This window comes from Vicia villosa, linkage group LG1, assembly GCF_029867415.1.
Source record: "Vicia villosa cultivar HV-30 ecotype Madison, WI linkage group LG1, Vvil1.0, whole genome shotgun sequence".
Classification (NCBI taxonomy): Eukaryota; Viridiplantae; Streptophyta; class Magnoliopsida; order Fabales; family Fabaceae; genus Vicia; species Vicia villosa.
The window spans coordinates 10,140,144-10,161,934 of NC_081180.1; the positions used below are offsets into that span (position 1 = coordinate 10,140,144).

The 21,791-nt window shown below is 34.5% G+C and overlaps 2 protein-coding genes and 1 long non-coding RNA gene across 3 annotated transcripts; all 3 read left to right on the forward strand.

The window, feature by feature from the left end:
- Nucleotides 1-1,363: 1,363 nt before the first annotated feature.
- Nucleotides 1,364-2,461, forward strand: LOC131600780 (uncharacterized). Its single transcript, XR_009283394.1, has 3 exons — nucleotides 1,364-1,469; nucleotides 1,574-1,653; nucleotides 1,968-2,461. It is a non-coding gene; the product is annotated as an uncharacterized LOC131600780 (long non-coding RNA).
- A 2,348-nt stretch (nucleotides 2,462-4,809) lies between these two features.
- On the forward strand, nucleotides 4,810-5,567 carry LOC131600791 (pathogenesis-related protein PR-1-like). Its single transcript, XM_058872741.1, has one exon. The coding sequence runs from the start codon at nucleotides 4,887-4,889 to the stop codon at nucleotides 5,499-5,501; it is 615 nt and encodes a 204-aa protein (XP_058728724.1). The 5' UTR covers nucleotides 4,810-4,886; the 3' UTR covers nucleotides 5,502-5,567.
- An 11,230-nt stretch (nucleotides 5,568-16,797) lies between these two features.
- Nucleotides 16,798-17,614, forward strand: LOC131600807 (pathogenesis-related protein PR-1). Its single transcript, XM_058872742.1, has one exon. The coding sequence runs from the start codon at nucleotides 16,891-16,893 to the stop codon at nucleotides 17,416-17,418; it is 528 nt and encodes a 175-aa protein (XP_058728725.1). The 5' UTR covers nucleotides 16,798-16,890; the 3' UTR covers nucleotides 17,419-17,614.
- The last annotated feature ends 4,177 nt before the right edge of the window (nucleotides 17,615-21,791 follow it).

Sequence of the window (21,791 nt, forward strand, 5' to 3'; positions counted from 1 at the left end):
CAAACAAATTCAAACACAAAACTGTCACATAAAGGTGGATACAGATGAATGGGAGGATCCACGACCTTCAGAAGGTGCAAAGGCGGAAAACGAACGAAGACGGAGGTGAATAGAGCTTTTCCGGCAAGAGTAGAGGCGGTCTTCACGTTCAGGTGAGACTCCTTTTGCTATTTCTTATGGTTGAATGCTTGTTTGGACCAAAACCCATTTTTCGTAATAGTCATTTTCTTTGGTTTCTCCGTCGGTTCATCTTGTTGGTCAAACATGTAAGTTTTTTTTCTGAAAGAAGACATAATCAATAAATCTTAAGTTTTTGTTCTTTTTTTGAATTTTGATTGTGTTTTATTTGATTGTTTCTTGATTTGGATTCAGATCTCAATTGGGTTATTGTTTGTGTACTTGTTTTGTTGAATGCAGTGCTCACTGTAAGAAAAATTTATGCATTTTCTTTTGTCTAAATTTGGGATTCTGGTTTTTCTTTCTTATTTGTTTTGTATTTTATGTTCTTTGTGTGTATGTTAGTTGGTATTCATTGTTTTCTATATGAAGTTTGTGTTTTTTATTATGCATTTGTAACCGACACTACCTTGAATTTTATCACTCATCGTAAATGCGGGTTATTGATTATTCTATAACTTTGTTTTTCACTTTTCTTTATATCTCAGATCTGGAAGAAAGTTGGTTGAATTAGTTAAAGAAATTCGAGTGTTAGGTGAGTAGTTTATGAGATTTTGGATTATTAGATTAGATGATTATGGGCCTCAATGTTGGTTTGTTGACTTAACATTAATACTGTATAATCTTATCTCTTGCAACAAATTATTTATGTCATATTTTCTCAGCTTGTAGCCCGATGGTATCATATCTGCAAGGTGGATCTACAAGATAAATGGGTATAGTTTCATATTTTTGTTTTTTTTCTTTCAATTTTTTATTCAATAATTTTCCTAAGTTGTTGTTTTCTCAATCTATCACTGAAATTTTTCGGCTTTCTCGTGTGTTTATGAATCTACAGATTTTGCTCCTTTGTTCGCTCAATACTACGTCTTCCTATGTTGGCTCAAGGGAACCCACAACTATTTTTGAGGTTTAAACCCACAACTCTTTTTCAGTTAAGGTTCATTGTAAGTTCTAATAAAAACTAAATACATTGTTTAGTGTTTGATATTTTAATATATTATGCTGAGACAAGTGTCTTTTGACTTATTAATGGTTTTATGATATTAACTTCTATGCATTTATTGATTTTATGTTGCCTGCTATATTGATTGTTGCTTATTTGTTTTTTATCTATAAATCTATATGTTTCATGACTATGAAACATTCTGCTAATACTTTTATTTATCACTAAATCTCTAACTTGCATTCAGGAGACAACTTGCTCATTTTGCTCATCCTGAACATGCCAAGGCAGCTTGGCAGCTCATAGTTTAAATGGGAAATTGGAGATTGTTGTCATGAATATAAAGGTAAACGTAATTTTGATGGCTTGATTTTTCACTTGAATGCTAACAATTTGGTTTAAAATTATTTTCTAATTCATTTAATTGTAACTGATGTTCATCAATCTCAGGTTTCATGTGTTAGAGATCATGTAGGAAGTTAAGATACAACTGCAAAATCTGCAAATTTGATGATTATGAAGGTGGATTGGTAAGATTTCACTTGCTACTTAGAATATTAATAAATGGGTTGTGATAAGTTTGTCTTTGAAATCCATATCTCATTACACTATTACAAGCTTAATTTATTTGATTAGATGTTACTAAAGTTTATAGACGTGATTATTTTTTCAAATTGTTACTTGTTATATAGAACATGAGAAAATTGGTTGTGATAAGTTTGCCATTGAAATCCATATCTCATTACACTATTACAAATTTACTTGATTTAATTTGATGTTACACCTCAGCCTTTTATGCAGAGTTCCAATTTACTGACTTATCCAATTTTTTGAATTTGCATAGAGCATGTAAGGTGTGAACGCAGAAGATGAACAATTAGATTGAAGGAATTTGAAAGTTGAATATGAGCAGCAACCTGAAGCTGAATAATTAGAGTTTCTAAAGTTTTGCAGATTTATAATAAAGCATAGCATATAGATGAAGACTGGGAATCTAACATCATAAAAATATTATATTATATATAACAGGGAGAAAAGTACTTGGAATTTGTAACTAGTATTGTTTCAATAAAGGAATTTTCATTCATGTTCAACACAATATTCACAAGTAAAGAAAAATAATGAAAGTTTGAGTATTCTTTTTTTACATATTTACAATATATAACAGAGGTCAAAAACCCCCACAAATTGGCTAAAAAACCCCGCAAATCAGCCGCATTTTTTGTAGTGAAAGTAGGCCTAAGAAAGCGCTTTTCTGGAAAAAGAGCTGCTATAGGGGGTGCTACGAGAGCGCTTTTCTAGAAAAAGCGCTGCTATAGAGGAGGCTACGAAAGCGCTTTTCTGGAAAAAGCGCTGCTATAGGCGAGGCTACGAGAGCGCTTTTGGCGTACCAAAAAGCGCTGTCTTTACCTACGGCAGCGCTGGCTATGGCAGCGCTTTTAAGCGCTCTAATAGCCCAAAAAAGCGCTGTAAAAGCTGCTGTTCGGCATAGTGATTCATAACTTTCAGAGTTCTTCTACACCCGATACGAAGAAGCTTAGTCGGACTTCATGCTCAGAGGAAAACGATGGAAGACGAAAAGAAGTCGTACCCTAATTTTGATGCTCTAATTTTGACGCAGAGAGCTAACAGAAAGATGAAAACGAAGGATGATGAAAATAAGCTCTTTTGCATCTGTGAAATTAAGGAAGATGACACAGACGTGCCAACTCAGCTGCCACGTAGGTTGAGTAAATAGATGTTTGAGGAAAACTGACGGAAGAGACTTGTATGCATCTATTAATAAGTTAAAGGACCAAATTGACAAAAAAAAATTAAGGGACCAAATTGAACCTAGGGGTATAGTTAAGGAGTCAAAATGGGTATTTTGCCTATAATTTATAAATAAAATATTTATTTATGCTAATCAATAATTATATTAGAGGTTTTCAAAATTGAGCATGCCTAATAGAAAACTACTAACTGAACCGAACAAAATCAAAAGCTGCAAAAAAACGCATTTGGTTCGGATGTGTTTCGACTAGTTTTTAACATATCTTCACAGTTCGGTTCGGTTCGCGGTTTGTAATTTACAAACCAAACTAAAACAAAACAAACCAAACCGCATTATGCTATAACCCAAACTTTACTTAACCCACATCCAACTCAAACTCAAAACGTATTATGCCTTAGCCTTAAGAGTAAGAACGATTTTCTCTTTCTCACACTTAGGTTTCAGTTTTGGTCTTCTCAAAACTCTCTTAGCAGTATCTGGTCTTCTTCTCATCTTCTTTGCTAGATAGATCTCTCATTTTCTTCTCTAATATCCCATCTCTTATGTTCTTTCTTTTTCATCTTCTCATTTTTATGTCACCGTTCTCTCTTTCAATTTCATTTTTATCGCACCATTTATTATCTAATTTCTCCTATTTTTTGTTCTTTCTTTTTTATCTTCTCTAATCTATCCTCTCATCTATTTTTCATGTCTCAATATTATAATATTTGTGATATTGTTTTATGTTTTTTATTCTACTTTTGTCTAATTTGATTGTTGTATATTAAATGAAGAATTGTCGTCTAAATATAAAGAATTTTGTTGTTATTTGGTAATGTATGAATGACTAAATATAAAGTTATGTTATTAATTATATACACATATATACCTCAATAAATTTTTTTTTGTTGTAAAAAATCGAACAAATGGAATCAATTCGAACCGTGTTGATTTGGTTTGATTTAGTTTTTAAAAGTCAATTGAATAAAATCGAACCGCATATTTTTTTCTTAGAGTTCAGATGACTTTTATCATAAAAACTGTATAAATTGTATCTACCGCAAATATCTCTATATTATATTATATTTTTAGATGCTTATGTAAAAACTGTAAGATAATTAAAATATGTAAAGTAATTAAAGTAGTATATTATTCTTATATTTAAATTGTGAAAAACTTATTCAACTTGTGATAATAATTGAACTTTAATAATAAGTAATTTTTTAGCTCACTTTAATGTCTTAATAAATAAGTTTTACCATCACCCATTTTTATGATTAGGCTTTCAATTTTCATATAAAGCATGATATTTTTATTTTCTCATTGTTTATTTTTTGTTAGTCAAGACATCACATGTGCACAAGCACAATTAACGATTTCTTTATACTTCATGAACTTTCTTAAGCATGACACGTGACAAATTGTGTTTCTAAATTCTAACACATACCGTCCCATAATGCGGACAAAGAAAACTCACGGGCAAAACAGAGCTCTGATTCACGGGAGAACCTTCAATGCAATCATCCAACACTGTATAGTCTCTGATGTTCCCGTGCACATATTTTCACCCCACATCCCATTCATGCGTTTGGCTCAACCTCAACATCACAACCTCTATAACACTAACAATGATATCAGGGTTTTCAAAACTGGTTTGCGACCACGAATACAACTGCGACGAAAAGTTTTCTACAGGTGTTAATATTGATACTGTTATTACTGATTATTATATTATATTAAAGAATAAATTGTGATTAATTTACATCGCGACAACCTAAATCAGTATCGCGGCACCTATATCGATTGAAATCCTGACCTTTTTTTTAAAACCTGCATGAGATATATGGGCGATTGCTCCTCACAGCGGTTAAAGCGCGTGTGATTCATCTTTTCAACAACATATAACCAGGTTCCAACCACATATATTCCTTAACCAACTTCATATATAAACTAAGGTATGAAACCAAACCTCAAAACTTATAATGTTCTATACACCCGTAGCTAGAAATCATGAACTCCCATTTTCTCTTCTGTTTCTTTGTTTTTGTTACCTTCGCCACCAAAACTCTCTCAATCTCAACTACTCCCCAATCTCCTTCTTCAGCCACACAATTATACAACCAATATTTAACCCAACAGAAAAAACCAAACAACGACACCATATACAAGGTTTCAAAGCAACTCTGTTGGGGCTGCATGGCCGAGTCAGTAGAGTTCCTCTTCCAACACAACATAGTAAGAGCATACAAATGGGAGCTTCCACTGACATGGGATTTCCAGCTCGAACAATACGCGAGATGGTGGGCTAGTCAAAGAAAACCAGATTGCAAAGTGGAGCATTCTTTTCCTGAAGACGGTTTCAAGTTAGGAGAGAATATATATTGGGGTAGTGGCTCTGATTGGACTCCATCTGATGCTGTTAAAGCTTGGGCTGATGAAGAGAAGTATTACACTTATGTTACTAATACATGTGTTTCTGGTCAAATGTGTGGACATTATACTCAGATTGTGTGGAAAAGTACTAGGAGAATTGGTTGTGCAAGAGTTGTGTGTGATGATGGTGATGTGTTCATGACTTGTAACTATGATCCTGTCGGTAATTATGTTGGAGAGAGACCATATTAATTTGATTAAATATGTATAAATATGTATATTGGTTATAAATATTAGTATATATGTTAACTTGATTAAGTTAATTATCACTTTCGCGTATCATGACGTGAATTAATCACAAACTCTCTTATATCATAAAAATGAAATGATGAATAATATTATTGGTATCAAGATGTTTCGTACCGTTTTGTCGTGAATGTTTTGATACAAATAGCGTGATGTGTTGGTATAATTATTGAATAGGCGTTGATATTTGATTAGTGCTTTGTGATATGATAATTTGAAGTGGTTAAGATACAAGAAATTAGGTGAAATGGTTTCATGGTTGGGGATCCGATTGTTAGAAATAAAATATTTATGCTCACGTGATTTTTAAATATATAAACCAATTATTAATCTTCTATCAATTTAGTCTCACATAATTTGTTGGTACTTTCTACTAACATGATAGAATGATAGGAATATGAACTTATTTTTAGACTATTAAGCTAAAAGAGAAATGTGTCTTAGTTGGATCTTTATTTTAAAAATTATTTTGATGGGCTTTTTAGTCATTATGCCCTTTATGTTACTACCTTTTTTTTTTTTTATAAGCAATGATATTTCAATAAAGAGTATAAGGGGTACTCGCCCGAAAAATACATAAAGTTATCGCTTAAGAAAATCTATCGGCCAATGCTTCCATAAAACAAAATTACAGTTGTGATGCCCCGGAGTGCCTATAACATTTCAAAGCCAAGAGAGAAGTTTAACCCTTTGAACCACCTCGGTAAGCTGAAAGTCCAAAGAGTTGAAAATAATGTCGTTCCGCATACTCCATAAAGCCCAGCTAGTTGCTAGCCATATAAGCATAGTTTTGCTCCAACCTACTTTCAAGGACAACAGACCACAGAAAGATGGGACGTGGTCCAACACACCACCGGCAGCAACGGAACCAAGGCCAAGCCAGGAGAAAATATTCTGCCAAACCAGTTTGGAGAAAAGGCATTGCACTAACAAATGATCACGGGTTTCCATGGAAGAATTACAAAAGACGCACACCTTATCGTTATCGTCGTAAATGATCCCTCTATCAGCCAAGAGATCTCTAGTTGCTAACCTGTTCCTAATGCGCTTCTAGCCAAATACCTTTATCCTGAAGGACACGGTAGAATTCCACAACCACGACATGATTGCTTGCTGTTCAGCGTTTTGAGTAGAGGACGGAGGCAGTTTGCTAATATCCGAGTAGCCCGAGGCTACCGAATAGACTCCATTGATACCTCTTAACCATTTGAAGCTATCGGCAGCGCCAAATGCCGGAACGATATCTTGCAAAATCACTTCCAATTCTCTAAATTGCTCTTGAGCTTCTTAGGGTAACACTGCCTGAGATGTACCCAGCTGCCACACCCAATGATTCCCTACTATATGGCCCATTTGATCCACACGAGCTTCTTTAGACGAAGAGAAGGAGAAAGCATCCGGAAAAAGCTCATTGAACGAACGACCACCACACCAATTATGAAGCCAGAACCGAATATGAGTTTCGGAGCCTAACCTATAAGCCACACCAGACAAGAACCAATCCTGAAATGCAGCAGCAGGACTAACCGCTATGTCGCGCCACCAAAGAGATGCCAACTTAAACCTTGCAGAGGAAGTAAAGCCGAGAGCAGCATTAAATAAGCAGCCGTATCTGAACTCCAAAACCGGCCTCCATAGAGCTATCGGTTCCGTCAAGAAACGCCAATTCCATTTGGCAAGAAGAGCACAATTGAAAGTATCCAAACATTTAATTCTCAAACTGCCTTCTTCCTTAGGCCAACACACATCACTCCAACTCACCCACGAAACACCCTTCTTGTCCGAACCGCCGCACCAGAGAAATTCACGTTGAATGCGCACAAGTTTCTTCCACACAACCTTTGGCATCCTGTAAAAAGAGAGATAGTATATAGGAATAGAGTTTAAAACAGAATTGAATAATGTGACGCGTCCGCCGACTGACAAGAACTTCCCTTTCCAAGAAGAGAGCCTATTCTTTGTATTGTCAATCACTTATTTCCAAGCTTTAAGCCTCCTGTGGTTAACACCTATCTGAATGCCCAGAAATTTAAAAGGAACAGTGCCTATGTCGCAGAGCAAGAAATTCGCAGCTTGCTGTTTGAAGACGGGGTCAACGTTAACTCCCATGAGACAAATCTTGCATAGATTAATGCTTAAGCCTGAAGTTATTTTGAAGCCCCTCAGAATCGCCTTTATACTGCGAACGTTAGGCCAGGAGGGTTCGCAAAGTAAAATTGTGTCGTCGGCAAACTGAAGTAGCTCAACAGCCAGAACATGAGAAACAGAAAAACCCTTATACGACCCTCTCGAAACAGCAGCCGACATAAGAAGAGCAAGACCATCCGCAACCAAAGTGAAGAGGAAAGGAGATAGTGGATCTCCTTGGTGCAAACCCTTTTCCATTTTGAAGTCGGATGTTGGGGAGCCGTTAACCAAAACTGATAGAGAAACGCTGCAAACGCAAGCTTTAATCCAACTTATCCATTTTGCACCAAAACCGAACCTGCTCAACATGAATAACAGAAAATTCCAGTTTACATTATTGAAAGCTTTCTCAAAACCGACCTTTAGCAGCAAGCATTTTTTATGTTTCCTCTTTGCATAATCTAGCAGCTCGTTGAGCACCACTATTCCATCTTGAATTTGCCGTCCGGGAATGAAAGTTGTTTGATTAGTTGACACTAAACTGCCGATCACCGATTTCAGTCTATTTGCAAGGATTTTTGAGATGATCTTGTAAACACTACCCACCAGAGAAATTGGCCTGTACTCACTTAAAAACCGTGGACATTCCACCTTCGGAATTAAAGATATAAAAGCTGCTGATAACGCCTTAGGAAGGTTTGCCCTCTCATGAAATTCTTCTACAAAGCTGCATATATCTGGTGAGATAAAGTTCCAGCATTTGCGTATAAAGTTAAAATTGTACCCGTCTGGTCCCGGGCATTTGTTACCGTCGAGATCACTGACCGCTGCCCAAATGTCTTCCTTTGAGAAGGGATGTTCCAGGCCTTGAACTTCGGTAGTGGACAGTTGAGGGAAAATGATACCTTCAATCTTCGGTCTATTGAGCGGAGACTCACGATACTTAGCTTCAAAAAACCTTTTGACCTCTTCTTTAACGCCTTTGACATCATGGACCCTGCCTGTGCTGGATACAACGCTCCCTAAATAATTTCTCTTGTTTCTCTCTTTCAAGGAATTATGGAAGAATCTTGTGTTCAAGTCACCTTCCAAGCACCACTTAATTCTGGATTTTTTCCTTAAAAAGCTTTCCCTCCTCCTAAGAGTATTCCAAAAGGAGCAAGTAGCCTCTGATCTAGCAAGATTGACAGCTTCTATCTCACTCGTCAATGACGCCAGGCCCATTGCGCCATTCATACCATGGATAGTAACGAATTTGTCATCACACACATTGATCTTCGACACGTCTTCCTCCAATTTTACATCAATCCAACCAAAGACCTCCGCATTCCACTTTCTAATAGAAGACCTGAGATGTTTTAACTTCTCCTTAAGGGCAAAAGCTGCTGAGCCCGAGATATTCAACTTCTTCCATTCACTTTCTGCAAATGCATATAACCCAGGATGGTCTAGCCAGCAATTTAAATATCTGAAGGGTTTTGGACCCCAGTTTAGATTATTGCAATTAATCCAAACTGGGTTGTGATCGGAGACATCTTTCGCACCAATTTCCGGGCTGACAGCAAAAATAAGATTAGCGAAGCCATTTGACAAGAGGAACCTATCAAGCCTGCTCATAGAACCTCCATTGCCTCTACACCATGAGAATTTACGATGCCCTGTTGGTAAATCCTCCAAATCCATAAGCCCAATAAAGTCGTTGAACTCGAGCATCTCTTGAGAACCAATAAAACTGTTATGGCCAATTCGTTCTGAAACACACCTGACAGAGTTAAAGTCCCCTCCAATACACCAATCTCCATCACCCCACTGACTTTTGAGGGCAAGCAACCTCTCCCACAGCCTCCTCTTCTTTGGCAATAAACAAGACGAGTAGACATTGACCAAATAACACCGTTTACCTTTCACCAACGCGCAAACGCCAAGGTAACCATCCCCTGTGAAGCTGAAGATAGGTTCTATAGCTCTCTCCTTCCACATGATAAGCAAACCACCGGAACGACCGTCTGAATTTTTGACAGACCACTCTATTTTACAAAAACCCCAGAAACTTCTCACAATCGCCTCGGAGATGGAGATTAATTTAGACTCCTGGATAAAGCAAAGATCAGCTTTCCCTTTAGATAAGCATTCCCTAATCATTCATCTCTTTAAAGGATTCCCTCCTCCTCTGATGTTATATGAGACAATATTCATCAAGGCACGATATTTTGAGGCGCCTGCAGATGCTCCCTGCCTTCACGATCTCTGTTCTCCATAGCCTGAATTTCTTCGATATACACGTTGTTTAGTTCATCACCCACGAACCCTAATTCAGCTATAGCTTTCCACAGTTCTTCCGCTGCATTCTTTTTTGATTCTTCTCTAAATCTTCTATTTCCTTGCTCAATTGCCGAATCATGAAGGGAGTCAGGAGAATGAGATTTGATGATAGGAACCCCTTTCCTTCTAACGGGCTTCACGACCAATGAATTCCTATTCCTTTTAGACTCTACAGGACCAGATGCTAAAGGATGGGGAGACACCACCGAAACGGACTGGATCGAGTCTGAAACACTACCGCTAACACAACGGGCCTTACCTTTGGTGACTTTTTTGAGTTTTGAGACACTTGGGCCTTTAAGGTGCATAAGGCCCAAACCCAAACAACCCTTCAGAGAGACCCCACACACACTCCCCTTTTTACCCCTCAGATTATAACTGCAATGCCTTTTTGTTTTGACTTTACAATCTGCACCGATCTTCGCACCTGATACCTCATTAATGTTCTTCTACTTAACATTAATGCGCCGCCCTAACTTAGATACTTCTGGTAAGGAAGAATGCGTGTGGGACTGGACATTCACAGAGCAAGGGACCAATTGCACCGAAGCTGAGGCCGTCACTTTGTCAATAGGGTCTCCTTGAACTGACGTTTCCTTCTCTTGACAAGACTCCTCTACAAAAGATTGAGCCACACCGCCACCTAGGTTAACAACTGAAAGACTTTTGTTAACCTCTAAACCATCGCTGCCAGAGCTGCCTTCACCGGAAGAAGAGGACGGAGACTGATTATTCCGGTGATGGGAAAAATTTGAAGGCATGACAATGCGTAAAGGACCGTGAGAATCTTCTACCACCTTTATTGAGTACGCTTCGCCATTAACCCCGATATTGAAGGATTCATTGAGAACCATGCTATATTTTGTCCTAACCATGATTCTGGCCACGTCAAATTTTTCATGTTTTTCTGTTTCGTCATCACTACATAGGTAAACACCAACAGGAGACACTAAGAACTGGAAAAAATCCGAGCACCATGCATGACATGGGATTCCGTAGCAACGCAACCATGTTATTCTTTCATTATCGACATCCCTTGGGCTCCATTTGTGGATCTCCTTAAACCACTGCCTTAACCAGACCTTGGCCTCATTCAACAAATATTCAATCTCACCGTCTTCTTTCTCTTCTAATAGACAAATATTGGCGCCTAAGGGGGTAACTTTTATCTTTGAATAACCCTCCAACATAAAGGAGTCTTGAATGTTGTAGGTCATTCCCGGATTCTCCACAACACCAACGAACGCCTTCTCAAACCTATCCAGGTCCTCAAGGTTCCTGTTGAACTCCATATGGGTGAAAATGGGTTTAGGTCTGGATGTTCCAATAACCTGTGCGTAAGAATGGCCACCCCCAGCATCCCCTGTGGAGGCAAAACCGTTTTGGCCCTTGATGTCAATGAAAGCGCCGCTCTGAGCTCGGTGGGTACTTTGCTTTTGATGCATCGCTTGCCTGCCCTCCTTTGTTGGTGCACCCTTAATGGTTTCTCTCCTATTGTGCTTTGGAATGTTGACATGCAGTTTTCTACCTCCCAGGAAGAGATTATCAAGTTTTGTAGCCATGAACGCGTCATCTGCGACGTCATAGAATCTCTTGAAGCCGTATCTCTTTCCACGAACATCCAATTTGGGAGGGATGATTACTTCGTCTACGCTCCCAAACTCCTTGAAAACACCATAAAGCTCCCTCGCGCCATACTCCTCCGGGATCTCAGTGAAGAAGAAGGACGAAACCTTCCTACTGCTACCTTGAAACTTGGCTTCTTTGTTTAAGTTTACACTCGTGTCCCAACGTTCACGTCTTCGTCGTGGTTCCACCCGAGTCCAACGCCTTTCCTCACTCCACTCCCTCGCATGGTGTTTGCCCCTATCTCTCTCCACTCTCTCACCTATCTCCTCTCTCATGTTTTTTCACACTTGTAAAGTTAAAACCACCAAAATTTTGTTACTACCCGTTACTATTATTATATATTATTATATATTGTCCTTATTAGCTTCTCGCCTCTTTTTTAGTTTATAATTTTATTTCATTTCTATAGTTTGTTAGGTTCTTGTTCTAGCACTTTAACGGTGCTTTCATCTTGAACTTCAACCCTTTCTTCTATGACATATTCATATTATTATTCCTACATCTCTTATACTCCATAAATTCCATATCAACACCAACACATAATTTCTACTTCACCTCAACAATCATCTTCCACCTTCCATGAACATTCAAGTTATCATAACTACCAACCTCAATCTCAAGATTTCTATTCACAACTAGAAACTCTAAACAATATTTGATTGAAACTCATGAGATCTCAAAAAAATCTAGAGAAGAGTTAAAAGAACAAATTAAAACTTTACGATTTTCTCTCAAATCTTCAACACAATGTTCAGATTTCAAAACAAAATTGAGTGAAAAATATCGAAAAAGTTGGGTTGATATTACACCAAAAAATTTAAATTTTTTCTTTACCCACCTCCCTATGGGGGTCACCCTAGCGAAAACCCTATTTTACCCTGCTTCGGAAATGCATTTCCGAAATATTTTTTTTTTAAATTTTTCCAGACTTCGGAAGTGCGTTTCCGAAAAAATCCCAAAAATTGAGATTTTGACTAATTCGGAGATGCATCTCCGAAACAACAAAAAAAATCTAAAAAAATCCCAAAAATTAATTTTAGGATATTAATTAATTCACATATCATAAATTTGATATAATTTATGAGTAATGAATAATAATAATTATATATTTTGATATAATTTATGAGTTATGAATAATAGCTATTATATATTTCTATCCTGATTCATATTTTAAAATTTAAAATAATTTTAATTAAAAAAATTAAAATAATTTCACTTACAAAATAGGTTATAATTTTTTATTTATATATTTATAATAATTGTTATATATTTATAAAAAAAATGAGTGTTTTAATTTATATATTTATATAATAATTATTATATATTAATTATAAATATATTTATATAATAATTATAAAAATTATAAAAATGAGTGTTTTAATTTATAATAATTATTATATATTTATATATTTATATATTAATTATTATATATTTATATATTATATATTTATATAAGTTAAAAATTATTTTTAACTTTATAATTGTTTAGGAAATTTTGATTCACCTTGATTTTATTGATTAACTTTCATTTTATTGATTCACCTTGATTTTATACCTATTAATTGTATTGATTCACCTTGATTTTAATTTTTTAATAATTATTGAATTCTTTCGGAAGTGTATATCCGAAACATTCCAAGACCAATTTGGTCTTGGAATATTTCGGATATGCATCTCCGAAGACACCCCTCCCGAAAAAAAGTGTCTTCGGACCCCTCCCAAAAAAAAAGGTGTTTTCGGAAATGCATCTCCGAAAACATTTTTTTTCGTGTTTTCGGAAGTGTATTTCCGAAATAAGACAAATTTTGAAGAAAAAAAAAACGTTTTGGAAATACATTTCCGAAGTGAGGGTATTTTGGGTTTTTCACCGGAGGTGATATAGAAAAGAGAGAGGTAGGGAAAGAAATTTCCAAAATTTATCAGAAAAAGAACAACGAATGAACTTATTGAAGAGAACGAAGAAGAAGTTGTTCAAGAATTGTCATTCTTGATAGAGAAAAGTGGTAGTGTAGATGCAAATTTATCAAAAATGGTTGACAATTTTGGCAGATCCGAGCATGAGCGTTGTTCAAGAATTGTCATTCTTGATAGAGAAAAGTGGTAGTGTAGATGCAAATTTATCAAAAATGGTTGACAATTTTGGCAGATCCGAGCATGAGCGTTGTTCAAGAATTGTCATTCTTGATAGAGAAAAGTGGTAGTGTAGATGCAAATTTATCAAAAATGGTTGACAATTTTGGCAGATCCGAGCATGAAGCATCTCTAGGTGAATCAGGCTAAAAGTCACTTTTGGGGCTTTACCAACATCCAACATTATTTCATATGGGCATGGCCACGAATCATTCTTGTTTTTGTTTTTGATGTCAACACCCTACTCCCTGATATTGCAAAGGTACTGAAATTCTGCGTCCATGTTATTACATGTTGGAAAATTCACATATCATGCTCAAGGTTCTCTTCAAATACCCAATGATTCACAAGACACAAAGATGAGACATCAAGCAACACAATTCTATGGAATCTGAATCCAATTAATTGAGAAGCTTCAAGCTACTTTAAATGCACATGTGCTTTTGCATTCTTTAATTATGAGTTCAATCATCAAAATCATTTTGATATTGATCACATTGGATTTGGTCTTTATTATGTTTGGCAACAAGAATATAAGATTTTCCTTAATATTCTAATTGATAATACAAGAGGAAAAGGAAATGGAGTTTCTAAAGATTTGTTAGTCAATACAAATCACATTTATGATTGTGCAGTATTTTTTTGTTTTGATGAAAAGAACTTCAATTGCACCATTCTTGATAAAACTATCAAGTTGCCATGTGGGGGTCATTGAACAGTTTTGGTGCATTTTAGATTTTTAGTTGCTACAGTAACATTACTTACTAGTAAGGAGGTTAATATAATGTGTTATGAGTAAGAATTGAGGATCAATTATCAGTCTCATCCACCAACATATTGCAAGCATTGGATTCTGAGTGGACTTGACAATTTTTTCAATACCAAGGGGTCTAGGAATATTATGTTTAGCCATGTAAACCAAGTTAACTATGATATGAAACTTGTGTTTATTTGCAAAAATTCCTACCTGGTAACAAAAGTGGAACATCCATCCATTTGTGATTTGTTTTCAGTCCCTTGTACCTATTTTGGACAATGGGATACCAATCAATGTTTGGGTATCTGTACAATAGGGAGGGCATCTCAATTTAAATAGTGGGATCCTGGAAAAGTTTCTATTATGACATTATATTTTTGCAATTTTGAGGACAAGGTTGTTCTTGAAGGGGTGAGTAGTGATAAAATGACAGAATATGATTTTTAGACTATTAAGTTAAAACTTAAAAGAGAGATATCTTAGTTGGGCCTTTATTTCAAATATTATTCAGATGGACTTTTTAGTCATTAGGTCTTTATGTTACTACCCACTACTACTATCCCCTATTATATATGTACTCTCACTGAGAGATGGAAAATTATAAATGAAATTAAATTGTCTTTTATTATTTTGTCCTTTTTAGCTTCTTTGTCTTCTTTTAGTTTAGAATTTTACTGCATTTCTATAGTTTAACGCATTAGTTCACAATTAGCCTTACTCTTACGAATTAGCTAACCCAAAAATTTCAAATCTAAATAAATCAATAATTCTTTAAATTTTAAATTAGACAACAAGTGCCAACTAAATCAATTAAATCTATATTTCTGACCGTCCTAAATTTTTCTGGTATTTTTAAATTATTTATAAATTCAGTATGTTTTACGATTTTTTGAATTTAAAAAAAAATTGATAATTCATATGAGATAGGTCGATGAAAACGAAGTTAATACTCTTGAATTTTTTTATTAATCCGACATGTTATTATAGTTTTTCGAATATTTGAAAAAATTGATATAAATTCATTATTTGTGTTTCAAACATATATAATTTTATATTGGACATTCAAAAAAAAAAATCCAATATAAAAAATATGATTTTATACTGACTTTTTAAATATTCGATATAAAATAATATTTTTAAAATATAAGATTTTATACTTTTTTTTAAAAAAGTATAAAATCTAAGCTTTTATATAGTTCTTTTTTGAAAATCCGGCAAATATACATGAATTTCTTAAAAAAACTGGTACATTACACATAAATCTGAGATAAGCTTAGATAAGAAATCAGAAATCAAGAATTTTATAAAAAAAACTGATATATTAATAAAAAATTAAAAAAACCATAAAGATTTTTCAAAAATTCAAACACTTTTACTAAAAATATTTTGATAAAATTATACATAATAGATGTGTCAAGTCAAATTTTTTTTTTTTGATAAGCGTCGAGTCAAATTTTAAAGATAACAGGACAATTTCGTTTATTTAATAAGTTAGAGATCAACTAGTATGATTAATTGAAAAACTTAGTCCATTTACCAAAAAAGTAATTGATTAAACGAATCAATCCAACAAATCCAAATTCATTTTGTGATCCTTAGTTAATATTTGTACAAAAACAATCAATTAATATAACAAAACTTTATACTCTCTTGTTCCTCTTTTTAACAGTCACATTTTGAATTTTTACATGTACTAAGAAAACTAATAATGATTATTAATTTTTAAGCTATAATATTTTTTATCTATAATATTCTTAATTTTTAATTATTTTAATATATATATTTTTCTCTCATAATAATTAGTTAGGATAATTTTGTCAAAACTATAATGATTACTATATTAAAATTTGAAAATGACAATTAAATTGAAATAATTTTTTTCCACAAAAGTCATCCTTATGAAGGAGTATCAAATAAAAAAACATTTCTAGTTTTTTAATAATTTGTTAGATTGACATTTAAAATATTCCTCTAAAGAAAGTGAAATCTAAACAACTTAAATCACGGCCGGTTTTCAGTTAGATTAAAAATCACCAAAAATAAAAAACTCACGGACATTATCCAATCACAACATGGTAGAAAAAAGTAACACATCCCATGTGCTAAAAACAGAGAATCTTAACATCATTGGCCTACATATGTGGACATTTACTACTACCCAACCAATCAAAATCATCACAAAAAATAAAACCAATAACCGTTTTCAATTAAATATCAACGATAATAGAACATGGATGCCACTAAATGCAACCTAAAACAGTTGACATTGCACACTTTCACTCATTTCAAACTCCCAACATTTTCATTATTTATAGAGTCCCTACTCACACATATTTTCTCACAAAAAAAACAAAACAAAACATCCTCAAAATGAGTTTTAAGTGTTTTCGTTTTGTTATGTTAATGTTCCTTCTCACATTCACTTCTCATTCTCATGTGAGTGGAAGCTATATTCGAGACAAGAAACATTCCAACTACCGCAGTTTCCCGAACCAGTTTCTGATTCCTCAGAACATAGCTCGGGCTGCGGTAGGTTTACATCCTTTAGTATGGGACGAAAAGCTGACACACTACGCGCAATGGTACGCGAACCAACGGCGTAACGACTGTGCGTTGGAGCATTCTAACGGACCTTACGGCGAGAATATTTTCTGGGGGAGTGGTATTGGATGGAATCCTGCACAAGCAGTGGGTGCTTGGGTTGATGAGAAACAGTATTACAATTATTGGCATAACTCTTGCGTTGATGGAGAAATGTGTGGACATTATACACAGGTTGTGTGGGGTGCAACAACCAAAGTAGGATGTGCTAGTGTTGTTTGTTCTGAGGGTAAAGGTACTTTTATGACATGTAACTATGATCCTCCTGGGAATTACTATGGAGAGAGACCTTATTGAAGAAAGAATTGAGACAAATACAGCTCAATGATGCTGTTGTCATTTAGGTTTATAGGGTTATCTTGTTTGTCTGGTGCTCTGTTTGACATGTGGTGTTATTGATTGTAAATTGTCTCTTGTGTTGAGTTGTTTAACTCTTCTTCTGTATCTCTGTTTTTATTGCTTGCTTAATGGAGTATGGATAATTATTAATGTACTTGAATGTGTCTGATTTTTTTTCAGTCTGACAATTTTTCTTTTTTTTGTTTTGTTTTGTTTTTCTTTCTAATTTGGTAGAGGAGAGTTAAAATTGTTTACATGAATCTTTTAAATGGAAAGAAATGGTTAACCTCAAAAGGGATATTCCTGTATGAAAACATTTTATTTATCATGCGGATTTAAACTAGTTCACCCTTATTTCTATTGGAAATATTTATTTGAATATATCCTGTCCATTTAAATAAATATTTTAAAAAACTTAAAAATTTATACATTTTTTTATGTGTTTTCTTAAAGTTGGTTATTTGGTTAGAAAAGAATGATAAAACAAATTTTTTTAATGAAACATTAAAATATTTTTTGTTAAAAAAAACTTTTAAGTTATTTATAATCAACTTCATTAAAAGTTTATGAAGAGGTTGATTGAATATATACATGTTGAAAAAGTTTTTTACATCGTTCAGTTTTTTTAAATAGAAGAGATAGTTTAAGATTATATAAAATATTCAAATTCTTCGATTACATGAAGTAGCAGGAAAAAATACTTTAAACTTGCATTTTACTTTTTACTTTCTCTTATAATCTTGTGTCAGAGTGTTATGAGGAATAAATAAATACTTGCTTTGGAGAGTACGAGTGTATTGGGGTCTTGAGGGTGATTGAGTATGTATTGTAACAATTTTTACATAATGTTATTCTTTAGTTGTCTTTTGACAATGGTCGTGATTTTTCGTCTAGTTTTGGAGTTTTTGCGTTAAATTCTTAAGTTATTATTGTGTTTCTTTTTTTTGTCTTTACATTTGTTTTTCTTAACAATTGGTATCAAGAGTTTTGATTTGGTGGGGTATAACTTTTTTAGTATGCTCTGTGGTTGCAGTTTTGTCTGGTCTTCCATATCATAAAAGAAATTTTATACCATGTGTTGGTTGGGAATTTCTTTTTGATGCACGAAAGGTTTTGCCTACAATTTTAAGTTTTTCAACTTTTCAAGTTTTGATGAAAGAATTAATTTTGCCTTGTAGAAAATTCAAGTCAAAGATATTTTGATACAATTACCATTACATACGATGTTGAAAGAAAACATTTTCAATATGGACAACGAGAAGTGGGAGGAACTAAATTTGAGAGCTTCGAGAATAATCCATATGTCTTTGGCTAAGAATATTTTTGCAAATGTTCTTCGTACGTTGTCAACCAAAGAGATTTGGGAGAAACATGAGGGGTTATATAAAGGAAAGCGTATAACAAATCAGTTGTAGTTGAAGGAGCAATTTCATAGATTACATGTGGGGTTATATCAAGGAAAGCGTATAACAAAAGTATCTGATCATCAAAGTGTTATCAATTGTATTGTTTCTGAATTAGAAACTATTAGAGTCAAGATTGAAGATGAAAATAAAGCTTTGAGACTCATATGCTCTCTTACATATTCCTAGGAGCATATTATACTCGTGTTGATATACGAGAATGAAACTTTGAGTTTTGAAGAAGCTGCTAGTAAAATTCTTTCTGAAGAAAGAAGATTGAAGGGTGAAGATAATACTTCATCAAACTCAGTGTTGGTTACTATAGGAAGACTTTATATGAAGAAAATTAATGAAACGGGTGTGAGGTGTTAGAAATGTGGAAAGATTGGACATATAAAGTATATGTGTCATGACGGGGCAGCGTCAGACAAGAGTTTTGAGTTAAATATTATTAATGTCTCCCTCACCATGGGAGATGATGATCTTCTATAAAAATTTAGAAGTGTGTCATCATGACAATTTCGTTGTTATGGAAAAGGGCGATTTATTGCAACCAGATTAATACATGGGAATTAATGCAAAATGTTTTGTGAGATTATGTCGATGGTTGAAGAGTTTCCTACCAACATGGAAGTTGTACCATAATTTTTCAACCTGATTTTTGACATTTGAAATTTTTTGAAGTGGTTTAACTCCAAGTGAGATATATCGTTTGTTAGGTAGAGTATGAGAGTTTTTTAAACAATGATTATCAGTGAAGACAATGTGAAAGTTCTTGAAGTGGTGTAGCTTCAAGTTCCTATACTCTTTATGGTGGAGTATGATGTTCGATGGAGACAATGAAAGTTAATGTATTATTGGGGTTGGTTGAAAATATACATGTTGAACAAGTCCCACATCATGAAGTTTTGTAAAGGAAAATGGAGTTCAATGTTATATAAAGGATTCAAGTTCTTCGTTACAAGAAATCCTAGTCAAAAGCACTTTAAGATTTTATTTGACTTTTTATTTTCTCTTATACTCTTGTGTTAGAGTGTTGTGAGGAATAATTAAATATTTTCTTAGGAGAGTGTAGGTGCATTGGGGCCTTAGGATGGTTGAGAGTAGTAACAATTTTTACATAATATTATTCTCTTGTTGTCATTTGACAACAGTCGTGGTTTTTTTCTTCCGATTTTAGAGTATTTATGTTAAATTCTTGTGTTTTTTATAAGCATTCTTGTGTTGTTATTGCGTTCCTCTTTTTCTCTATGCATTTGTTTTTCTTAACACTTTAACCCTATATTTTAATTGATGGATCAAAACGAAAAAAGAAGGGGAAAAAACAAAGATTCAATTTTATTGTTTAAGTATTTTAATTATAAAACTTTTTTACTCAATATATCACAATTGAATGAAATTAAAAAAAAAAATAAAGGATTGAATTGAATGAAAGGGAATGAATTTCATTTCACTCCATCAATTATTTTTATTATTTCATTCAATTTCATCTAATACAACTAATTCAGTTATAACTATAATTCAGTCATAAAGTATTATCCTAAAAGTCACTCACATCATGACCTGAATCTTTTGACTCTCTCTAGTGATAACAAATACCCTTCACTCTTCAAATTTCATAGGATGTGGACTTCTCATGAAGATTGCGAGAAATTCGTTGAGAACCACATGAATCACCAATTTTTGTTGTTGTTATATGTTCATTCTCTTGCAAAATTTAAAGATTTAAGTCAAATTCTTAGATATTGGAACAAATATATTTTTGGCAATGTTAATAACAAGGTTAAATCCTCGACACTGACATCTTGAGGAAAAATAACTGTCTTCGTGAAACAGTTGATATGAACCCGATTAAATTGCAACCAATTCATACCTAGGATGACATCAAGTTGTTCCAACGGAATGCACACTAAGTCCATTCCGAACTCTCTGCCAAAAATATCAATTGGACAGTTCAAACAGGCAAACGAAGTTGTCACTGAACCCGACGCAGGAGTGTCAATGATCATACTTCCACGAATATCAGATATTTCCAAGTTCAAACGTTTAGCACAATCCAATGAAATAAACGAGTGAGTTGCTCCAGTATCTATTATTGCAATTAAAGGAGTGCCATGGATAAAACACGTACCTTTAATCAATCGATCTTCTGGAGTAGTCTCTGAACCTGATAAAATGAAAACTTTACCCCCAGTTTGATTCTTCTTCGGCTTAGGACACTGTGGACTGATATGGCCCTCTTCACCACAGTTATAACAAGTCACAGTCCTTCCTTTGCAGTCAACAGCAATGTGGCCTGCTTTACCACACCGGTAGCACTTTTTCTCTTCACTTTTGCACTCGTGAACACGATGTCCCGGTTCCCCACACTTAAAGCACTTAACAGGGGCACTAGAGTCTCCCCCACTAGGCTTCTTCCAACTTCCAACTTTATAATTACCTCTACCATATGGTTTACCACGGTCCATCGGCTTCTTCCCTTTCTTGTCTACTAACTCGCGGGAGTGAGATGACTTCAGCTTGAGGTTATCCTCTTCATAGATTCTACTACAATCTACCAAATCAGCAAACCGACGAATCCTTTGGTACCTGATTCCCTGCTTAATTTCATCACGGAGACCATTCTCGAACTTAACACATTTCAAAAATTCGCTCGCTTCATCATTGTTATAGTGGATATAGTACTTGGCCAGCTCAACAAACTTTGAAGCATATTCCGGTACCGTCATATTACCTTGTGTCATCTCCAAAAACTCAACTTCTTTCTTTCCCCGAATATCCTCAGGAAAGTACCTCCTCAGGAATTCTTGCCTGAATACAGCCCAAGAAATCGCTACACCTGCAGATTCGAGTTCATCCCTGCTAGCCATCCACCAATCATCAGCTTCTTCAGACAGCATGTGAGTCCCATACCTCACCTTCAGATTT